We start from the raw sequence: 24,526 nt of genomic DNA, 5'->3' as shown, positions 1-24,526 counted from the left end.
TAGGGCCTGTACTACTGATAAGAGGTTTGGGGGACCCTTCTGGGGGAATAAAGGGCCTGTACTAGAAATAGAGGGTTCAGAGGACCCCATAAGGAGGTATAAAGGGACTGTACTACTGAAAAGAGTTTGGAAGGTCCCAAAGTGAGTATAAAGGGCCTGTACTAGGGATAAGGGGTTCGGAGGACCCCATAGGTGGTATAAATGGCCTGTAGTAGGAATAAGGGATTTGAAGGACTTCTAGGGTATATAAAGGGCCTGTACTAAGGATAAGGGGTTGAGGACCCCAAAGGGGGTATAAAGGGCCTATACTAGGGATAAGGGGTTCAGAGAACCCCATAGGGGGTATAAAAGCCTGTACTAGGGATAAGGGAGTCGGAGGACCTATAGGGGGTATAAATGGGCTGTAATAAGGATAAGAGGTTCAGAGGACCCCATAGGAGGTATAAAGGGCCTGTAATAGGGATAAGGGGGTTTAGAGGACCCCATAGGAGGTATATAGGGACTGTATTACTGATAAGGGGTTTGAAGGACCCCATAGGGGGTATAAAGTGCCTGTACTAGGGATAAGGTGTTCAGGGGACCCCATAGGAGGTATATAGGGACTGTATTACTGATAAGGGGTTTGAAGGACCCCATAGGGGGTATAAAGTGCCTGTACTAGGGATAAGGTGTTCAGGGGACCCCATAGGGGGTATAAAGTGCCTGTACTAGGGATAAGGTGTTCAGGGGACCCCATAGGGGGTATAAAGTGCCTGTACTAGGGATAAGGTGTTCAGGGGACCCCATAGTGGGTATAAAGTGCCTGTACTAGGGATAAGGTGTTCAGGGGACCCCATAGGGGGTATAAAGTGCCTGTACTAGGGATAAGTGGTATAAAGGGTTCAGGTGGGCCCTGTCAGTGGTATAAAGGGGTTTGGTGGGCCCCGTCAGTGGTACTGATGGGGGGGGGGGGGGGGAGCCAAGTGGAGTACATTTCCACATACACACCAGCATGCCTGTACTGGGCTCTCCCAATCCTGCACCCCCAAGGGGAGAGGCACTACAAGTCCCAGGTTAGACAGTGGGCCCCACCCTGCCCGCTCACCCAGCAGCAGTAGCCGGTGTGTGGCCCGGTACACCTGCTTGTCCTTCTGCAGCTGCTTCTCGATCTTCTTGTTGGCCTCCCGCTGCTGCTTCTCCTCATTGCGCTGGTCCTCCGTCTTACTGTTCCCCAGACAGCCCATCCTCCTCCTCCTTCTTCTCCTCGTGCCGCCAGCCGCCTCTATAGCAACACTCCTCCTCCGAGTCACGGCCTGCACCGAGCTCTCCGCCCCGACTCTGACCGCTCACCGCCACCCGCGGGCCGGCCTGGCAGCTCAGGAAACACCGGAGCCGCCGGAGGAGGCAAAACAAACAACTAGGCCGCGGCCCTCGAAAAGAGAGGGGTGGGGGGAGGGAGAGGAATGCTCCTTTAAATTAAAAAAAAAAAATTCTGGAAAGCAGAAGAAGGGACCCCCGAGCCGACCAAGGCCCCTTTAATTGTCGGTCATGAATGTCAGTGGTGAGGGGGTCACACACCCCCCAAATCACACATCAGCCCCCCGAAGTGATGAGAGATGTCAGGGTGCCTCCCCCTCTCTTCCTGTCTTAAAATGGTGGCCCGCGATCTCCTCCTTCGGTGGTGGGGGGCACCTCGATCTTCGTCGGCCGATCAGATTGGGGGGTGGGGGGTTACGGCGGGAGGAGGAGGTGCAGTCGGTGTGATTTAGAGGGGGAGGGGGCGGCACCGAGCGGGTTAATCAATCGAGGGACCCCCAAAAACGAGGAGCCCCGGAGCCCCCTGGTGGCCGTGCGATCATCAGAGAAGATTGCGGGGTGTCCGGGGTGGGGGGAGGGGAGCCGATCCTGATTATTGGGGTGTCCGCCGGGTTCCAGGCCCCCCTTCCTGCCGATGTCTGGTCCTCCCCCCTGAGGAGGGGAAGCGGGGTCCCCGGGGCTGTCTTCCTGGGGGGGAGGATGTCGGGGTGCCCCAGTCCCTGGCCGGTGAAGGAGGGCTGATCACCGCCGCCGAGCCTTCTCCTCCTTGCAGTATTTTCCTCTATTTCTCACGGCTGGGAAATGAGGGCTGAGACTGGGGTGGGGCGGGGAGAAGACCGAGAGCACTCTGGGAGAGACATTCACATGATGAGCGACGTCAGGAGGGACACACGCCGAGCCACACCGACACACCGGGACACCGACACTGCGGGGGGAGACACCCCGATATACACAGCCGGGACCCCGACACTTCGGGGGGAGACACCCCGATATACACAGCCAGGACACCGACACTGCAGGGGGAGACACCCCGATATACACAGCCGGGACCCCCCACTATACACAGCCGGGACACCGACACTGCGGGGGGAGACACCCCGATATACACAGCCGGGACCCCCCACTATACACAGCCGGGACACCGACACTGCGGGGGGAGACACCCCGATATACACAGCCGGGACCCCCCACTATACACAGCCGGGACACCGACACTGGGAGGGGAGACACCCCGATATACACAGCCGGGACCCCCACTATACACACACCGACACTGCGGGGGGAGACACCCCGATATACACAGCCGGGACCCCCACTATACACACACCGACACTGCGGGGGGAGACACCCCGATATACACAGCCTGGACACCAACACTGCGGGGGGAGACAGCCCGATATACACAGCCGGGACACCGACACTGCGGGGGGAGACACCCCGATATACAGAGCCGGGACCCCCACTATACACACACCGACACTGTGGGGGGAGACACCCCGATATGCACAGCCGGGACACTGCGGGGGGAGACACCCCGATATGCACAGCCGGGACACCGACACTGCGGGGGGAGACACCCCGATATACACAGCCTGGACCCCCACTATACACACACCGACACTGCGGGGGGAGACACCCCGATATACACAGCCGGGGCCCCGACACTGCGGGGGGAGACACCCCGAAATACACAGCCGGGACCCCCCACTATACACAGCCAGGACACCGACACTGCGGGGGGAGACACCCCGATATACACAGCCGGGACCCCCCACTATACACAGCCGGGACACCGACACTGCGGGGGGAGACACCCCGATATACACAGCCGGGACCCCCACTATACACACACCGACACTGCGGGGGGAGACACCCCGATATACACAGCCGGGACACCGACACTGCGGGGGGAGACACCCCGATATACACAGCCGGGACACTGCGGGGGGAGACACCCCGATATACACAGCCAGGACACCGACACTGCAGGGGGAGACACCCCGATATGCACAGCCGGGACACTGCGGGGGGAGACACCCCGATATGCACAGCCGGGACACCGACACTGCGGGGGGAGACACCCTGATATACAGAGCCGGGACCCCCCACTATACACAGCCGGGACACCGGCACTGCGGGGGGAGACACCCCGATATACACAGCCGGGTCCCCCACTATACACACCCGACACTGCGGGGGGGAGACACCCCAATATACACAGCCGGGACCCCCCACTATACACACCTGACACACCGACACTGTGGGGGCAAACACCCCGATATACACAGCCGGGACCCCCCACTGTACACACACCGACACTGCGGGGGGAGACACCCTGATATACACAGCCGGAATCCCCCACTGTACACACACCGACACTGCGGGGGGAGACACCCCGATATACACAGCCGGGACCCCCACTATACACAGCCGGGACACTGACACTGCGGGGGGAGACACCCCGATATACACAGCCGGGACCCCCCACTGTACACACACCGACACTGCGGGGGGAGACACCCCGATATACACAGCCGGGACCCCCCACTGTACACACACCGACACTGCGGGGGGAGACACCCCGATATACACAGCGGGGACCCCCACTGTACACAGCCGGGACACCGACACTGCGGGAGGAGACACCCCGATATACACAGCCGGGACACCGACACTGCGGGGGGAGACACCCCGATATACACAGCCGGGACACCGACACTGCGGGGGGAGACACCCCGATATACACAGCCGGGACCCCCCCACTATACACAGCCGGGACACCGACACTGCGGGGGGAGACACCCCGATATACACAGCCGGGACCCCCACTGTACACAGCCGGGACACCGACACTGCGGGGGGAGACACCCCGATATACACAGCCGGGACACCGACACTGCGGGGGGAGACACCCCGATATACACAGCCGGGACACCGACACTGCGGGGGGAGACACCCCGATATACACAGCCGGGACCCCCCACTATACACAGCCGGGACACCGACACCGCGGGGGGAGACACCCCGATATACACAGCCGGGACCCCCCACTGTACACACACCGCCACTGCGGGGGGGAGACACCCCGATATACACAGCCAGGACACCGACACTGCGGGGGGAGACACCCCACTATACACAGCCGGGACACCGACACTGGGAGGGGAGACACCCCGATATACACAGCCGGGACCCCCACTATACACACACCGACACTGCGGGGGGAGACACCCCGATATACACAGCCGGGACCCCCACTATACACACACCGACACTGCGGGGGGAGACACCCCGATATACACAGCCTGGACACCAACACTGCGGGGGGAGACAGCCCGATATACACAGCCGGGACACCGACACTGCGGGGGGAGACACCCCGATATACACTGCGGGGGGAGACACTCCGATATACACAGCCAGGACACCGACACTGCGGGGGGAGACACCCCGATATACACAGCCGGGACCCCCACTATACACACACCGACACTGTGGGGGGAGACACCCCGATATGCACAGCCGGGACACTGCGGGGGGAGACACCCCGATATGCACAGCCGGGACACCGACACTGCGGGGGGAGACACCCCGATATACACAGCCTGGACCCCCACTATACACACACCGACACTGCGGGGGGAGACACCCCGATATACACAGCCGGGGCCCCGACACTGCGGGGGGAGACACCCCGAAATACACAGCCGGGACCCCCCACTATACACAGCCAGGACACCGACACTGCGGGGGGAGACACCCCGATATACACAGCCGGGACCCCCCACTATACACAGCCGGGACACCGACACTGCGGGGGGAGACACCCCGATATACACAGCCGGGACCCCCACTATACACACACCGACACTGCGGGGGGAGACACCCCGATATACACAGCCGGGACACCGACACTGCGGGGGGAGACACCCCGATATACACAGCCGGGACACTGCGGGGGGAGACACCCCGATATACACAGCCAGGACACCGACACTGCAGGGGGAGACACCCCGATATGCACAGCCGGGACACTGCGGGGGGAGACACCCCGATATGCACAGCCGGGACACCGACACTGCGGGGGGAGACACCCTGATATACAGAGCCGGGACCCCCCACTATACACAGCCGGGACACCGGCACTGCGGGGGGAGACACCCCGATATACACAGCCGGGTCCCCCACTATACACACCCGACACTGCGGGGGGGAGACACCCCAATATACACAGCCGGGACCCCCCACTATACACACCTGACACACCGACACTGTGGGGGCAAACACCCCGATATACACAGCCGGGACCCCCCACTGTACACACACCGACACTGCGGGGGGAGACACCCTGATATACACAGCCGGAATCCCCCACTGTACACACACCGACACTGCGGGGGGAGACACCCCGATATACACAGCCGGGACCCCCACTATACACAGCCGGGACACTGACACTGCGGGGGGAGACACCCCGATATACACAGCCGGGACCCCCCACTGTACACACACCGACACTGCGGGGGGAGACACCCCGATATACACAGCCGGGACCCCCCACTGTACACACACCGACACTGCGGGGGGAGACACCCCGATATACACAGCGGGGACCCCCACTGTACACAGCCGGGACACCGACACTGCGGGAGGAGACACCCCGATATACACAGCCGGGACACCGACACTGCGGGGGGAGACACCCCGATATACACAGCCGGGACACCGACACTGCGGGGGGAGACACCCCGATATACACAGCCGGGACCCCCCCACTATACACAGCCGGGACACCGACACTGCGGGGGGAGACACCCCGATATACACAGCCGGGACCCCCACTGTACACAGCCGGGACACCGACACTGCGGGGGGAGACACCCCGATATACACAGCCGGGACACCGACACTGCGGGGGGAGACACCCCGATATACACAGCCGGGACACCGACACTGCGGGGGGAGACACCCCGATATACACAGCCGGGACCCCCCACTATACACAGCCGGGACACCGACACCGCGGGGGGAGACACCCCGATATACACAGCCGGGACCCCCCACTGTACACACACCGCCACTGCGGGGGGAGACACCCCGATATACACAGCCAGGACACCGACACTGCGGGGGGAGACACCCCACTATACACAGCCGGGACACCGACACTGCGGGGGGAGACACCCCGATATACACAGCCGGGACACCGACACTGTGGGGGGAGACACCCCGATAAACACAGCCGGGACCCCCCACTATACACACACCGACACTGCGGGGGGAGACACCCCGATATACACAGCCGGGACCCCCCACTGTACACACACCGGGACAACGACACTGCGGGGGGAGACACCCCGATATACACAGCCGGGACCCCCCACTATACACACCGACACTGCGGGGAGAGACACCCCAATATACACAGCCGGGACCCCCCATATACACACACCGGGACACCGACACTGCGAGGGGAGACACCCCGATATACATAGCCGGGACCCCCCCCTATACACACACCGACACTGCGGGGGGAGACACCCCGATATACACAGCCGGGACCCCCCACTATACACACACCGACACTGCGGGCGGAGACACCCCGATATACACAGCCGGGACCCCCCACTGTACACACACCGGGACAACGACACTGCGGGGGGAGACACCCCGATATACACAGCCGGGACCCCCCACTGTACACACACTGGGACACCGACACTGCGGGGGGAGACACCCCGATATACACAGCCGGGACCCCCCACTGTACACACCGGGACACCGACACTGCGGGGGGAGACACCCCAATATACACAGCCGGGACCCCCCCACTGTACACACACTGGGACAGCGACACTGCGGGGGGAGACACCCCAATATACACAGCCGGGACCCCCCACTGTACACACACTGGGACACCGACACTGCGGGGGGAGACACCCCGATATACACAGCCGGGACCCCCCACTGTACACACCGGGACACCGACACTGCGGGGGGAGACACCCCAATATACACAGCCGGGACCCCCCACTGTACACACACTGGGACACCGACACTGCGGGGGGAGACACCCCAATATACACAGCCGGGACCCCCACTATACACACACCGGGACACCGACACTGTGGGGGGAGACACCCCGATATACACAGCCGGGACCCCCCACTATACACACCCGACACTGCGGGGGGAGACACCCCGATACACACAGCCGGGACCCCCCACTGTACACACACTGGGACATCGACACTGCGGGGGGAGACACCCCGATATACACAGCCGGGACCCCCCACTGTACACACACTGGGACACCAACACTGCGGGGGGAGACACCCCGATATACACAGCCGGGACCCCCCACTATACACACCCGACACTGCGGGGGGAGACACCCCGATACACACAGCCGGGACCCCCCACTATACACACACCAGGACACTGACACTGCGGGGGGAGACACCCTGATATACACAGCCGGGAACCCCCACACTATACACACACCGAGACACTGACACTGCGGGGCGAAACACCCCGATATACACAGCCGGGACCCCCCACTGTACACACACCGACACTGGGAGGGGAGACACCCCGATATACACAGCCGGGACCCTCCACTGTACACACACTGGGACACCGACACTGCGGGGGGATACACCCCGATATACACAGCCGGGACCCCCCACTATACACACACCGGGACACCGACACTGCGGGGGGAGACACCCTGATATACGTCCCCTATACACAGTCGGGACCCCCACTATACACAGCCAGGACCCCCACTATACACCACACTATACACAGCCGGGACCCCCACTATACACCCCACTATACACAGCCAGGACCCCCCACTATACACAGCCAGGACCCCCACTATACACAGCCGGGACCCCCACTATACATCCCACTATACACAGCCGGGACACCCCACTATACACAGCCGGGCCCCCCCCTATACACGACACTATACACAGCCGGGACCCCCACTATACACAGCCGGGACCCCCACTATACACACTATACACAGCCGGGACCCCCCACTATACACAGCCGGGACCCCCACTATACACACTATACACAGCCAGGACCCCCCACTATACACAGCCGGGACCCCCCCACTATACACACACTATACACAGCCGGGACCCCCACTATACACAGTTGGGACCCCCACTATACACAGACACTATACACAGCCGGGACCCCCACTATACACACACTATACACAGCCGGGACCCCCCACTATACACAGCCGGAACCCCCACTATACACACACACTATACATAGCCGGGACCCCCCACTATACACACACTATACACAGCCGGGACCCCCCACTATACACACACTATACACAGCCGGGACCCCCCACTATACACAGCCAAGACCCCAACTATACACAGCCGGGACCCCCACTATACACAGCCGGGACCCCCCACTATACACAGCCGGGACCCCCCACTATACACACAGACTATACACAACCGGAACCCCCCACTACACACACACTCTATACACAGCCGGGACCCCCCACTATACACACACTATACACAGCCGGGACCCCCCACTATACATCACACTATACACAGCCGGGACCCCCACTATACACCACACTAAACACAGCCGGGACCCCCCACTATACACAGCCGGGACCCCCCACTATACACAGCCGGGACCCCACATTATACACACACTATACACAGCCGGGACCCCCCACTATACACACACACACTATACACAGCCGGGACCCCCCACTATACACACACACACTATACACAGCCGGGACCCCCCACTATACACACACACACTATACACAGCCGGGACCCCCCACTATACACACACACACTATACACAGCCGGGACCCCCCACTATACACACACACACTATACACAGCCGGGACCCCCCACTATACACACACACACTATACACAGCCGGGACCCCCCACTATACACATACACTATACACAGCCGGGACCCCCCACTATACACATACACTATACACAGCCGGGACCCCCCACTATACACACTATACACAGCCGGGACCCCCCACTATACACACTATACACAGCCGGGACCCCCCACTATACACACTATACACAGCTGGGACCCCCCACTATACACACTATACATAGCCGGGACCCCCCACTATTCACACCCCCCACTATTCACACACACACACTATACACAGCCGGGACCCCCCACTATACACAGCCAGGACCCCCCACTATACACAGCCGGGACCCCCACTATACACAGCCGGGACCCCCACTATACACACGCCGAGACACACCGGGACACCGACCCTGTGGGGGGAGAGTAACCCCGATATACGTCCCATATAACCCCCACTATACACAGCCGGGACCCCACACACACGCCAAGCCACACTGGGGACGCCAACACTGTGGGGGGGAGAGACACCCCAATATACCCCCATATACAGCCCACTATACAAAGCTGGGACCCCCCCCACACACACTATACACATGCCGAGCCACACCGGGACAGCGACACTGCGAGGGGGAGACACCCCACACAGACACACCGGGGACACTGACACTGTGGGGGGAGAGAGACACCCCTGTAGACGCCCTACTACATCCCCCCATGTACATCCCACTATACACAGCCGGAACCCCCCCCCCCCACACACACACACACACACACTATACACACGCCAAGCCACACCGGGGACAACGGCACAGCGCGGGGGGGGGGGGGGCGGCACAGCGGGGGGGAGGGAAACACCCCAAATATACCCCCATATACACCCCACTATACACAGCCAGGACACCCTCCACACACACTATACACACACCGAGCCACACCGACACTGCAGGGGAGGGAAGACACCTGAATATACCCCCCATATACACCCCACTATACACAGCCAGAACCCCCCAACACACACTATATACACGCCAAGCCACACGGGGGACACCGATACTGCGGGGGAGACACCCCACACAGACACAATGGGGACACTGACACTACGGGGGGAGAGAGACACCCCACTGTACCCCCTGAGACCCCCCCCCTTCCACCATACACACGCCGAGCCAGGGGGGAGACACCCCAATATACCCTCCACTATATACACCCAGAGCCTGCACCCCCTCTCCACTATATACACCCAGAGCCTGCACCCCCTCTCCACTATATACACCCAGAGCCTGCACCCCCCTCCACTATATACACCCAGAGCCTGGACCCCCCCCCCTCCACTATATACACCCAGAGCCTGGACCCCCCCCCTCCACTATGTACACCCAGAGCCTGGACCCCCCCTCCCTCCACTATATACATCCAGAGCCTGGACCCCCCCCCTCCACTATATACACCCAGAGCCTGGACCCTCCCCCTCCACTATATACACCCAGAGCCTGGACCCCCCCCTCCACTATATACACCCAGAGCCTGGACCCCCCCCCCTCCACTATATACACCCAGAGCCTGGACCCCCCCCCCTCCACTATATACACCCAGAGCCTGGACCCCCCCCTCCAGTATATACACCCAGAGCCTGGACCCCCCCCCCTCCACTATATACACCCAGAGCCAGGACCCCCCCTCCAGTATATACACCCAGAGCCTGGATACCCCTCCACTATATACACCCAGAGCCTGCACCCCCACTATATACACCCAGAGCCTGGGCCCCCAAATACAAAAAGGACCCAACCCCTCCACTATATACACCCAGAGCCTGCACCCCCCCTCCACTATATACACCCAGACCCTGAACACCCCCCCCCCCCACACTATATGCACCCAGAGCCTGGACCCACAAATACAAAGAGGACCCCCTCCAATATATACACCAGAGCCTGCACCCCCAAATACAGAGGACCCCCCTCCACTATATACATCCAGAGCCTGTATCCCCAAACAGAGAGAGACCCCCCCTCCACTATATACAGCTAGAGCCTGCACCCCCCTCCACTATATACAGCTAGAGCCTGCACCCCCCTCCACTATATACAGCTAGAGCCTGCACCCCCCTCCACTATATACACCCAGAGCCTGGACCCACAAATACAAAGAGAACCCCCTCCTCTATATATACACAGAGCCTGCACCCCAAAACACAGAGAGAACCCCCCTGTACTATATACACTCAAAGCCTAAACACCCCAGACACTGAGAGGACTCCTCAACTACTATATAAACCCAGTGCCTACACCCCCCAATACAGAAAGAGGACCCCCTACAGTGTATATAGTGTAGGGCCTACACTATATACACCCAGATCTTGCACCCCCAAACAGGACCTTCTTTACTATTTACACCCCGAACCTGTACCCAAAAACCGAGGTCCCCCTAGACTATATACACCCAGAGCCTTCACCCCCAAACAGAGAGGCCCCTCCTCCACTATATGCACCAAACGTCTGACATCACCCCTTCCATGAGAAACAGAGGACTCCTCACCAATATATACACCAGTAGGGGGGATACTCCAATTATATATACACCCAGAGCCTGCATCCCCAAATACAGAGAGAGGGCTTCCCACCACTATATATATATCAAAAGTCTGCACCTCCAAACAGAACTCCCCTCCATTATATACACCCAGAGCCTGTACCCCCAAACAGAGGACCCCCCTCCATTATATACACCCAGAGCCTGTACCCCCAAACACATAAAGCCCCCCTTCCTCTATATACACACAGAGCTGGGAATAAAGGTGGACTGGCCAAGCATGTCTCCAGACCTAAACCCTATTGAGCATCTGTGGGGCATCCTCAAACAGAAGGTGGAGGAGCGCAAGGTCTCTAACATCCACCAGCTCCATGATGTCATCATGGAGGAGGGGAAGAGGACTCCAGTGGCAACCTGTGAAGCTCTGGTGACCTCTATGCCCAAGAGGGTTAAGGCAGTGCTGGAAAATAATGGCGGCCACACAAAATATTAACACTTTGGGCCCAATCTGGACATTTTCACTTAGGGGTGGACTCACTTTTGTTGCCAGCGGTTTAGACATTAATGGCGGTGTGTTGAGTTACTTTGAGGGGGCAGCAAATTTACATGTTATACAAGCTGTACACTGACTACGTCACATTGTAGCAAAGTGTCATTTCTTCAGTGTTGTCACATGAAAAGATAGAATCAAATATTTACACAAATGTGAGGGGTGGACTGACCATATACACCAAGTCCTGCAAAGCTGGATCCCCTCATTACTATATACACTGGGAGCCCAAAGCGTTGGGACCCCTCCCCCTTCTTCCACTACTATATACACCAAGAGCCTGCAAATCCAGCATCCCCTCATTACTATATACACTGGGAGCCCACAGAGCTGGGACCCCCACATACACACTACTACACAATATTGCCAAAAGTATTGGTCGGCCTGCCTTTCCACGCACATGAACTTTAATGGCATCCCAGTCTTAGTCCGTAGGGTTCAATATTGAGTTGGCCCCGCCCTTTACAGCTATAACAGCTTCAACTCTTCTGGGAAGGCCGTCTACAAGGTTTAGGAGGGTGTCTATGGGAACGTTTGACCATTCTTCCAGAAGCACATTTGTGAGGTCAGGCACTGATGTCGGGGGAGGAGGCCTGGCTCACTGTCTCCGCTCTAATTCATCCCAAAGGTGTTCTATCAGGTTGAGGTCAGGACTCTGTGCAGGTCAGTCAAGTTCGTCCACCCCAAACTGGCTCCTCCATGTCTTTATGGACCTTGCTTTGTGCACTGGTGTGCAGTCATGTTGGAATAGGAAGGGGCCATCCCCAAACTCTTCCCACAAAGTTGGGAGCATGAAATTGTCCAAAATGTCTTGGTATGCTGACGCCTTAAGAGTTCCCTTCACTGGAACAAAGGGGCTAAGCCCAACCCCTAAAAAACACCCCAGCACCATAAAGAGGTCACCCCAGATAAAGAGAGGAGCCCCACTACTATATACACACAAAGAGCCTGCAGTTGGGACTCCCCCCACTACTATATATACCAAAAGCCTGCAGCACCAGGACCCTCCAAACACAGAGGTGACCCCCCTGCCCCCACAATATGCATACTCTGGACCCCACAGAGAACCTCCCACTGCTATATACAACCAGAGCCAGACCCCCAACACCCGCTGTTATATACACTTAGAGCCTGCATCCCTCCTCACCGGCCCCCCCAACAACAAACACACATCCATGTACACTAAGAATATGCATAGACAGAACATAGACTACATACACCAACAGCCTGCAGGCAAAACCCGCACTACACACAGCTCCACACTGCAGAGACACCACACACACACGACAGAATCCCTACTACATACACCAACAGACTGCAGATAAGATTGCTGATGGCATGCCCCTTTTGGGGACATTTATCCTCTCTATTTGTCATGTTTGGTGAAATCCAAATAAAATCCAGAATTTTGGGTTATCACCAGAACAGTAATAGGGGGAAAATTGTCCAAAGGGTACATTTGTTCTAGTGACCCTCTCACTTCCTGTTTTGGCTATGGGGACAGGAAATGAAGAGAGATCTCCCTAGTGAGACACAGCATGTTGACACCCTCACTTTCTCTATCCAAAATGGAAAAAAAAAAAGTGTTTGGATCAATGGTTATGGGTTCACGGTGATGGTGATATACTCTATGTTCTAATACAGTTATAGAATTGCACCAAGAGCTAACAATTACTTCTATTGTTAGCAGGAAGTTACCTCAATTTGAGTCTGGTATGGCTTGCATACATAGAAACCCCATAATATAAACACATAGCCTCCCTAGTATAGGTGATAAGGACTGCACACTGCATTGATACTGGAGAAGTTCTGAAATGCTTCCTGAATGCCTGGGGTATTTAAGAGTCTGTAGAGCATTTGGTGAGAGTTCTTCTGATGTTTGATAAAGCCTTCCATCATATGCCAACAAAGGGGGTGATGTGAAATGTATTCCCCCCTCCTTCCCCTTCGTCTTCCAGAAAGTGTAATGCAAGCCATAGATGATTTGATTTTCTTTCCCGCAACCACAACTGGAAGAAAAGAAAACTGCTTGATTCCCCCACCATATACACATTCAGTGTTGAAGGGGGAATCCCTCCCGCTGCACCGTGTTCTGTTGGCAGGGAGACCTACCAGGCAGTAGAACACGACTACTGCTAGCAGCTAGTGCTGCTGGCAGTAATCGCATGTAAAAAATCTGACAGGCTGGTTGTACTGAAGCCGATCAACTTGGGTACAACCAGCCTGCCCATAGATGGATCGAATCTCGGCTGGTTCCTACTGAACCAGCCAAGATTTGATCTATCCATCAAGCATCCCAAGCTACAGGAAGGGGCTGTGTACTGGAGTCCAATCAGGCTATTGAGATTAGTGCCATGCATAGGGTCTTCTCCCTTGGAGACCTCCGACTCATTTACTGCAGAAAAAGACTTTCAAAAGCTAACACAGGACCTGTTGGCACGCTGTTAAACAAAACTGATTTATAAGCATTTGACTAGGGTTCTGATTGGCTTCCAGTGGACTCCAGCTACTTCTCCAGGAATGCTGCAGATCTTGTTTTTATTTAGGATGGACTCATGCTGGATGCAGAATATCACCCAGTTCCCGTGTTGCTGGAGCACAAGTCCACCTGCATTCCAACCACTCCTACAGAGGTCAGAACCTCCTGCCCTCTCGGCCCATATGAATGCAGCCTTAACCAAAGGCATTTTGCTGCAGAATTGCTTAGAAAACAAAGAAATGTTTCGCTTGTGAGCTTGTTCTTATACATCTGTAGCAGAAAGCACGCACAGAGACCCCATAATAGTCATACACCCCCCCCCAGGAGATATGGCTCACCCTGAGAGCTCAAGGATAGGATCACACTATTGCGGGCACAGCAGGCCAGTCATCTGAATAGGCTGCTGTTCCCACGTTTCATGCAAAAAAGGTGCATGCGTCTTTTAAAAACACTCATCTGCAGTGAAATCGCATGGTCTTTTTGACCATGTGTTTCCCTATGGTTCCGCGATCAGGGTAAGATGCGTGGGAGTGCCATTCAGAATGAGTGTGATTCGGCTGACAGTGGTTGCGGGTGCAGGAATAGGTGCAATTCCTGCACCTGCAAGCAGCCTGCAGGTTAGACTGAACCAGGGCTTAATGGTGACTCTGACTGTGGATACCTACGGTACACAAGCACAGAATGAATTCATATAGACCAGTGGTTCTCAACCTTCCTAATGCCGTGACCCTTTAATACAGTTCCTCATGTTGTGGTGACCCCCAACCATAAAATTATTTATCCAGTAATTATAATTCATGAGTGTTGTTTTACCTCCAATATTGCTGCTTTCAACACAGTAGCTGCTTTTAACAGTGTAGCTGCTTTCAACACAGCAGCTGCTTTCTACACAGTAGCTGCTCTTTACACATCAGAAATATGTGTTTTCTGATGGTCTTAGGGGACCCCTGTGAAAGGGTTGTTGACCCCCAAAGGGGTCGCAACCCACAGGTTGAGAACCACTGATATAGACAGATTGCTGGGAAATGTCATCCCCCACTATACCCACTTCATTTTAAAGTACTGTACATCTAAAGCCCAAACTTTTTTTTAGTGTTGGATAGAATAAGGAATGATTAAAACGACTGTCAGTTTTTTGCTGCTATACATGTTTTATTGGGGGAGAATTACCTTAACTTTCATTCTAAAGACACAACAGTAAGACTAAGGCCTTGCTTAAACAAGTGGTGAGGAGGCGTTGTATTGTCTCCTCGCTGCCTGTTTTAAGCCGCTAGACAATAATGGTGCAACGCGCGGTTCCATTTACTTGAAAGGGTCACACTCTGTGGCGGTACCGCCTGCTGAGTGTAACAGGGTATAATTCCAGCCACAAAGCACAACATCATGGCAGCAGCATGTGTACACCCTCTGCCACTGCCTGGGGGGAGCGGCTGAGGAACTGTAGGAACGCAGCTCAACTGTGGGATTTTACCGCCCCTCAATCGCAGGTTTAAACGAGGCCTAAATCTCTTCAAACTAGGGACAATTCCATTAGTTGTCACCCAGTGTCCCAAATTGAAGATTTCCCTTTTATTACTGGTTCGAGGACAACTGAAAATTTTGGATTGTTTCTCACTTTCAGTCGTGGTAACAACAACCACTTGCACGTATAGAGAGGATGAATCTCCCCAGTGGGGACAGAGACAGCAGTGAAAAAACTAATAGAAATCTTCAGCTGGGCATACACCATTAGACTTTTGTTTGAAGCTGTTCATTTTTGGAATGTTCTTTCGATTTTCTAATGGTCATTGGGGACAAATCGACGATTGAAGGTGAAGAATGGAAACTTATTCTTGTTGCTCATCTGAACAAATACAATTTTAACTCAATATGGCAATCAGCTGAGGAATTCATACTTTTTGTAATGCGCACATTCTAGAAAAAGTTTTCTCTGGAATTTCATAGACATGAATATTCACTCAGATAAACAAGTATTAAAGTGATACTAAACCCAGGACCCTTCACTCTATCCAGTCTCCTACAGTACACACCACAGGGAAATGCAATTATTTTACTAAATACGAACTGCTAAATACCTTTTCTCAGTAGCAGTTAGAGCAGTCTTGTGATTTCAGCAGAGCACTGGTTAAAGCTTGTAGGAGGAGTTTTCTTTTTGCTCTATGAGGATGTAAAACCCCTGACCTCTGTCTGGACAGTGCTGATTGGCCCTGTGCTGATCACATGCACTTTCCCAAGAAAAAAAAAAACCTAGCAATACACACTAAACTGAACATGTGACTACAGGGTCAGTCTGTCTTATCAGGTGGACATTTGAACAAGAAGAGGGGCAGAGAAAACAGGACCAAACCGTGTTTTTACACAATGCAGAGGATTAACCCATTCGGTGCCACAGTGAGTATAGCAAGCATGCTTTACTGCATATACAGACTGATTTTACTGTTGTGGGCTTAGTAACACTTTAAGGAGTGTATGAAGAACAATAGATATAAAGATTTGTGTATACCGTTTTCAAAACTGGATTTATAGGTAGATCCTAGTATATCCACAACAACCTCATTGTCTGATTACCATTATGTACATATTAATATACTTCTAAAAATGCAATATATTTAAATAAACTTTGCTTTGCATTACTCTTTCATTGATTTCATAAGCAATACAAGAAACCAATATGTATGGGAATCCATTAAATGAACACAAAAAACAGGACCTTAAATTAAATGAATTTAGTCAATGTTGGCATCACTGTATCACTGGATGCTTCCTTTCATACTCCTAACAGCAAAAAAAGTTGGGTTTTGATACATGTTTCTAAAGGAAACTCGTACTGAGAAAGCTGATGAAGTCACGTGACGCAACGCGTTGGTATGCAACTTCCGGTGACGTGGTGACGCACTTCCGGGCGTGGTGGCCATTTTGGTACACCCAACAAACCCTTGCAGTACACCCATATGCATGAGGTTGAGAAGCTCTGTATCTGGGGACCAAATGTGAGTGGAATATTTGTTTTAATGACATCATATTGAATAAAAAAACATTACTGCACCATGGAGGATTTTTTTCTTTTTCACTAATATGATCCTGAGTGGGAGTGAGCTGTATTGCGGTACCTGTGCCAGAAGCATCCTGAGAGGAGTAAGTGGTGGTACGGAAGGGAGTTTATGTGGCGCTTTTCTTGTGTGACCAATTTACATCTATAAGGATCAGGAAGTGATCCTAAAAAGCGTGCTGGCCCTTGACGGTCACTTTTTGGAGGTGAGGGGCCACTTTGGCCAATTTGAGGAGTTTTTCACCAGAGTGGAGATCACTTATTTTCACATCATCACCTGCATAAGTTACAGTCAGGTCCATAAATATTGGGACATTGACACAATTCTAACATTTTTGGCTCTATACACCACCACAATGGATTTGAAATGAAACGAACAAGATGTGCTTTAACTGCAGACTGTCAGCTTTAATTTGAGGGTATTTACATCCAAATCAGGTGAACGGTGTAGGAATTACAACAGTTTGCATATGTGCCTCCCACTTGGTAAGGGACCAAAAGTAATGGGACAATTGGCTTCTCATCTGTTCCATGGCCAGGTGTGTGTTATTCCCTCATTATCCCAATTACAATGAGCAGATAAAAGGTCCAGAGTTCATTTCAAGTGTGCTATTTGCATTTGGAATCTGTTGCTGTCAACTCTCAAGATGAGATCCAAAGAGCTGTCACTATCAGTGAAGCAAGCCATCATTAGGCTGAAAAAACAAAACAAACCCATCAGAGAGATAGCAAAAACATTAGGCGTGGCCAAAACAACTGTTTGGAACATTCTTAAAAAGAAGGAACGCACCAGTGAGCTCAGCAACACCAAAAGACCCGGAAGACCACAGACAACAACTGTGGTGGATGACCGAAGAATTCTTTCCCTGGTGAAAAAAACACCCTTCACAACAGTTGGCCAGATCAAGAACACTCTCCAGGAGGTAGGTGTATGTGTGTCAAAGTCAACAATCAAGAGAAGACTTCACCAGAGTGAATACAGAGGGTTCACCACAAGATGTAAACCATTGGAGAGCCTCAAAAACAGGAAGGCCAGATTAGAGTTTGCCAAATGACATCTAAAAAAGCCTTCACAGTTCTGGAACAACATCCTATGGACAGATGAGACCAACATCAACTTGTACCAGAGTGATGGGAAGAGAAGAGTATGGAGAAGGAAAGGAACTGCTCATGATCCTAAGCATACCACCTCATCAGTGAAGCATGGTGGTGGTAGTGTCATAGCGTGGGCATGTATGGCTGCCAATGGAACTGGTTCTCTTGTATTTATTGATGATGTGACTGCTGACAATAGCAGCAGGATGAATTCTGAAGTGTTTCGGGCAATATTATCTACTCATATTCAGCCAAATGCTTCAGAACTCATTGGATGCCGCTTCACAGTGCAGATGGACAATGACCCAAAGCATACTGCAAAAGCAACCAAAGAGTTTTTTAAGGGAAAGAAGTGGAATGTTATGCAATGGCCAAGTCAATCACCTGACCTGAATCCGATTGAGCATGCATTTCACTTGCTGAAGACAAAACTGAAGGGAAAATGCCCCAAGAACAAGCAGGAACTGAAGACAGTTGCAGTAGAGGCCTGGCAGAGCATCACCAGGGATGAAACCCAGCGTCTGGTGATGTCTATGCGTTCCAGACTTCAGGCTGTCATTGACTGCAAAGGATTTGCAACCAAGTATTAAAAAGTGAAAGTTTGATTTATGATTATTATTCTGTCCCATTACTTTTGGTCCCTTAACAAGTGGGAGGCACATATGCAAACTGTTGTAATTCCTACACCGTTCACCTGATTTGGATGTAAATACCCTCAAATTAAAGCTGACAGTCTGCAGTTAAAGCACATCTTGTTCGTTTCATTTCAAATCTAATGTGGTGGTGTATAGAGCCAAAAATTTTAGAATTGTGTCGATGTCCCAATATTTATGGACCTGACTGTATGTGAAGATCACAGCCATATATTTTCATGTTTTTTGTCTAATGGACATTATTTTTGTATGTTTTTTGTGATTATTATTTAAATGAGGATTACATATGAACAGGTCCTCTGTTATTTATTGTCACTAATCACTGATATTGTTTGTCCCCATTAGGGGATTCACTTGGTACACTATTTGCATAGTCCCATCATTGGGACAGGAGGGTGTTATTTATTTATATATATATATATTTATATATTTTTTTAATTCACTCGTTTAAGTGTGTATGTAAACAGGGTTTCCTATTTTTGCACCATTTTTTTCACTTCTTTATTCACAATTGGATCAGAGCACTGTGTGTGGATAATTATGTTTTATTATAGTATTTGTGTTATTTATTTTACTGTTTAGCGCTTCACCATTTTTTTATATTGATTTGCACACACCTATTGGGTCAGGTTGGGTGAGAGCAGCTTTGTTTAGGGATATCCATATAAGCGCAAAAGGTATATAATTACTTATCTTCGTACTGAGGAAGACCTCAAATGCATCATGCTGGTCCAACGGCATCAATACTTTCTCAGTGACTGATCTGGAATAAGTATGCAGATCACACATTCACACTTCACTCCCAATTTGCATGCTTGTTTCAGGTAAGCATTTACAGTAAAGCATGAAAGGGTGTATAAAAGGGTTAATGGCAGCCAAAACTACTGGATGAATGTACTGGCAGCTCATTTACAGGCAATATTTAGCAAACAGATACGTGGGACCCCGGGAGGCCTCTCGCTGTAATTGGCAGGTGAATTGTTCTAAGCACAGCCCCAAGCGGAATTATGTAACCACCAGGTGTGTCAGCAAAAGCCCACAGGACAGGCGGCTCTCAAAGCTCAGGGATTACCTCAAATCTCATGTGACCGAGGCCTGTTACTTTGTATCCGTACTGCAAACACCACAGCAAGTGGCTTTGGGATTTCTGTTTGAGGTCATTTGGGAGGAAACTGTAACCAGGCTCATAAACAATAATTGATAAAATGCAAAGTGTCCCCATGGATGGCGGCTTGTTTGACTAATGGCTCATTTGCAGAACTTTCCTTGGTTCCTCCTGGGTCACAAAATGAATGAGAATCATAGCAATGCACATGGGATGCCAGTCTACCTACCTCAATTATAGCTAACTGCAGATAAAACAGAGGCTTCTCCATAGGAGTAGAGATGTCTGTCCTGCTACCTATTAGCTGCATTCTCTTTATAAAAGGAAAGGTTCGCTGGCCATTTACTGCCAAAATATATTAAAAACAAAAAAAAAAACACTTTACTGCTAAACGGGGGTAAGTAGTAGGGGAGAGATCGAGGCTCTGTAATTTTTTTGGTCTGTGACTGGCCCCATTGGGAAGATTTTTCTTCACTTCCCATTCCTAGAACACCCATACATGAAATGGGGGGTTGGTGTGATTGGCACTGGGACAGGAAGGCATACTGTACACAGTAATATAAAACATTTATTCAGCACTGTTCTCTGCATTAATACACTGCAAGTTCAGGGTGCCATGCTCAGGATCATTTGAGCTCTGATGAAGAAGGGTCCCCCTTTGAAACGCGTCAGCCTCACTTTGAGAGTCTACCCTCGTGATGCGACTCAAACTGGCTCTACACTCCCTAGTTCCTTTGAGGATCTGTAATGCTTGTTTTACTTCCTTGCTTGTAAATATATATCTATCTTATTTAATAAAATCACGCAAGGTTGGTGCGCTCTTTTTTGCTTCACTTCACACTATCGGTAGGGCTTCCCCAGGCTCATTTTAGAGCTGCACAACCTTCCATGCGCTGGAGGAATTGTTTTGAGGTTCCTCGATTCCTCCACTTCTGGTTTGAGTCCTAGAGCGCAGGAGGTGTTGTCTCTGTATCTGCTTCCGTAGGATCATGACACCCTGGGGTTTATTTACTAAAGCTGTAGAGTCCAAAATCAGACTCCCTTCTGCATAGAAACCAATCAGCTTCTAACCTCAGCTTGTTCAATGAAGCTTTGGCAATGAAACCTGGAAGCTGATTGGTTTCTATGCAGAAGGGAGTCTGATTTTGGACTCTCCAGCTTTAGTAAATAAACCCCCCTGTGTTCTCTGCCCTTTCCCTTTTCTTCGCTAGGCGTCATTCATTTCATAATTCATATCTAATCAATCCTCAGACGTGTCTGCATAATAATCTACCTTCGGGTGGAATGTCACTTGTGCATAGGAAAAGTTATGCGCAAAATATGAGTTATGAGAGATTCTGACTCTAGTTGAGGTATCCGCCCGACGATCCCTCCCTAAACGGGGCATTGGTCCTTGACTTCAGAGACACCCCCTGCTAGGGAACTACAACATGGGCTGTCAGACCTAAGAGAGTTAAGTTGAAGAATTCTCCCTTTTACCGTCAATACCACCTGGGGAGACCCGTACCCTTTCGCTCTGAAACTTGATCTGCTAACCCAGGACTTGGGCAAGTACTTTAACCCTTTAACCTCTCTCTGTTATCTCTTTGCTGTGCTGTTGTACCCTGTATTTTTATATATATATATTGGTTACATCTTTTTTTCTGTAAATATTTTTATTGCACCCCTTTTTGACTTTCAGTAATAAATCTTTCCCTTTGAATGTGTTGAACTGTTTCTATAGCTCTTAATTGCAATTTACGAATTCCTGCCTCTAAAAAAAGTGCTACTGTGTTTGTTTAACCCTCTGTATAACCGGCCTGCGGTGACTGTGTTAGGCAGATGATTATTTCAATCATTGTAGTGTTATTACTGGTATAGCCGAGTCTCCTCTTTCTCTGTACAAAAAGAAGGTGGTGGCAGTAACAATTGCTCAGGCTGCCAGTACATAGATTGTGATCCAATTAGCTGGAAAATCGTTGTGCAGGGTGCAGCTGAGTGTGGCATTGTTACGCACGTGACATTGCAGTTTTAGATTGGCTAGTCCTTCGGTCACGAGAAGGACTAGCCAATGAGAAGGGCTGGGGTCTGACGCCACAGTCGTCACATATTGGTGACAGCAATCGTGGGATCGTTGCATATTGGTGGCAGCGATCCTGCGTTCGTCACAGCTGGAATGTTGGGTGAATATTGAAAAGAAGACTGTGGAAATGGACTTTCTAGGCACAGAAACTTGGTACACAAAATTATATTTTTGTGTACCGAGTTTCTTTGCCTAGAAAGTCCATTTCCACATTCTTCTTTTCAATATTCTATACAGGGACTTGGCACTCTGTTATCTATCGGGGTTGACTTCCTACCACCCGAGGGTCACCCCAGCCTTCCAATATATTATTGATCCATGGGTGAGATCTTCCTTGTGCTCTCTCCCTTAGTAGGCTGCTTCAAGGCCCACTATGGCGAAGTGTATTGTAATCTGGTAACTGTATATTGTTATTATTTATAATAAGAGTGTTCAAGATAAGAATTCATTTTTTTTCTTTCACAGGCCTCTTTTTTTAATTTTTTTTTCTCGACGCTTACATGCAGCCCATCGCAGGGGTTGGGACGAGATATTATACTGACAGCTGACAGCTTTTATTCAAGTGGTTTAAACCTTTTTTCCTAAAGAAGAAAAACCTGTTGCTGTAACTGCTTAAAAGGTGTTAGCTGGAGCTGGACATTCATTTGTTTGCTGCTTAGCTAAAGTCCATCTAAAATTACATGTCCATTTAAAACTGCCCTGTCCACAGGCTGACAAAGCTGCAGTGATTACACTGCAGAATTAACTATTCTACTGACAACACGTAGCAAGACTATGCTAAGGGGGGGGGGGGGGTGAAGAAAAACAAAAATTGATGTGTTATGTGTGCATCACATATATCATGTTTGTTTTTGACCATAGTTCTACTTTAAAGACTTTCTTCTCCAGTCCCCATAGTAAGAACCATACCACAATGACTGGACTGGCCATATCCTGTAGGCTCACAGTGCCGTCACTCCAAATTTTAGTATGAATTCTGGCCTGAACAGGATTCTGGGGAGGAAAAGTAAAATTAGAGTATAGTTGATCATACTGTCAGCATTGAAGTGAATACATGTAATGATCTTGGCATGACTAAATAAAAAATCGGTAAAAATGACCAATTAGGTAAAAATGTAAAATTTTTACCTAACTGGTAAATGTCTGCATTTCCTAGTGCTCTTTCCATGGACCTAAAGTCAGATAAAAAAAACCCTCCTTATCCAACAGGTTGTTACTTAGTCATGAAATTCTTTTCAGATCACTAGACTGGGGCTACAGACATGTGATTTAATGCCTAGACCTTTGATTCAATGAGTATGTAAACACTTATAATTAACTTTTACAAGTTGCTCCCTTTTGGTGTCTGAGAGTAAAACTAAAGGCAAAACTATTTTTTACATTTTGGATACAGTAAGGGAGGGTTATAACCCCTGTGTTCCATATGGGAGATTTCCATTTACTTCCTGTCTCATAGCCAAAACAGGAAGTGAGAAGAAATCCCTACAAAGTGAGAAAAACCTGGGGTGTCACCAGCACTAGTGTCCCCATTGGAAGATTTGCCCTCTATTACTGTTCTGGTTTCAACCCAAAATTGGGGATTTTCTATTATTTTTAATTTCGATGATCATGGTAAACAGGACAAATAGAGAAGGTGATTCTCCCTAACGGGGGCACAGATGGCAATAAAAACTGACAGGTGTTCTAATCTCTCTCCACTCTATCCAAAACTTAAAAAATAGTTTTGCCTTTAGTTACACTTTAAGGCTAGGTTCACGTCTGTGAGGGTGGTGCCGCTGTGGATCCGCACGTAAATCCATGCAGCCGCACC

At 51.4% G+C, this 24,526-nt stretch overlaps 1 protein-coding gene across 4 annotated transcripts in view; it reads right to left on the bottom strand.

Moving 5' to 3' along the window:
* Positions 1–24,526, bottom strand: part of GNAS (GNAS complex locus) — a 194,491-nt gene that overhangs the window by 102,482 nt on the left and 67,483 nt on the right. For 2 of the 4 annotated variants that reach the window (XM_089658641.1, XM_089658642.1), the window contains exon 1: positions 1,085–2,110. The exons of the other annotated variants lie outside the window; for them this stretch is intronic. In XM_089658641.1, the coding sequence (XP_089514767.1) occupies positions 1,085–1,223 (139 nt within the window). In that variant the 5' untranslated portion in view covers positions 1,224–2,110. Of the gene's footprint in view, positions 1–1,084; positions 2,111–24,526 lie in introns of those variants that run through there. 4 annotated transcript variants of the gene reach the window in all.

Source organism: Staurois parvus, unplaced genomic scaffold, assembly GCF_062004578.1.
Source record: "Staurois parvus isolate SC_StPar_1 unplaced genomic scaffold, SC_StPar_1.0 ptg001087l, whole genome shotgun sequence".
NCBI lineage: Eukaryota > Metazoa > Chordata > Amphibia > Anura > Ranidae > Staurois > Staurois parvus.
This window is presented reverse-complemented; position numbering and strand designations above follow the sequence as displayed.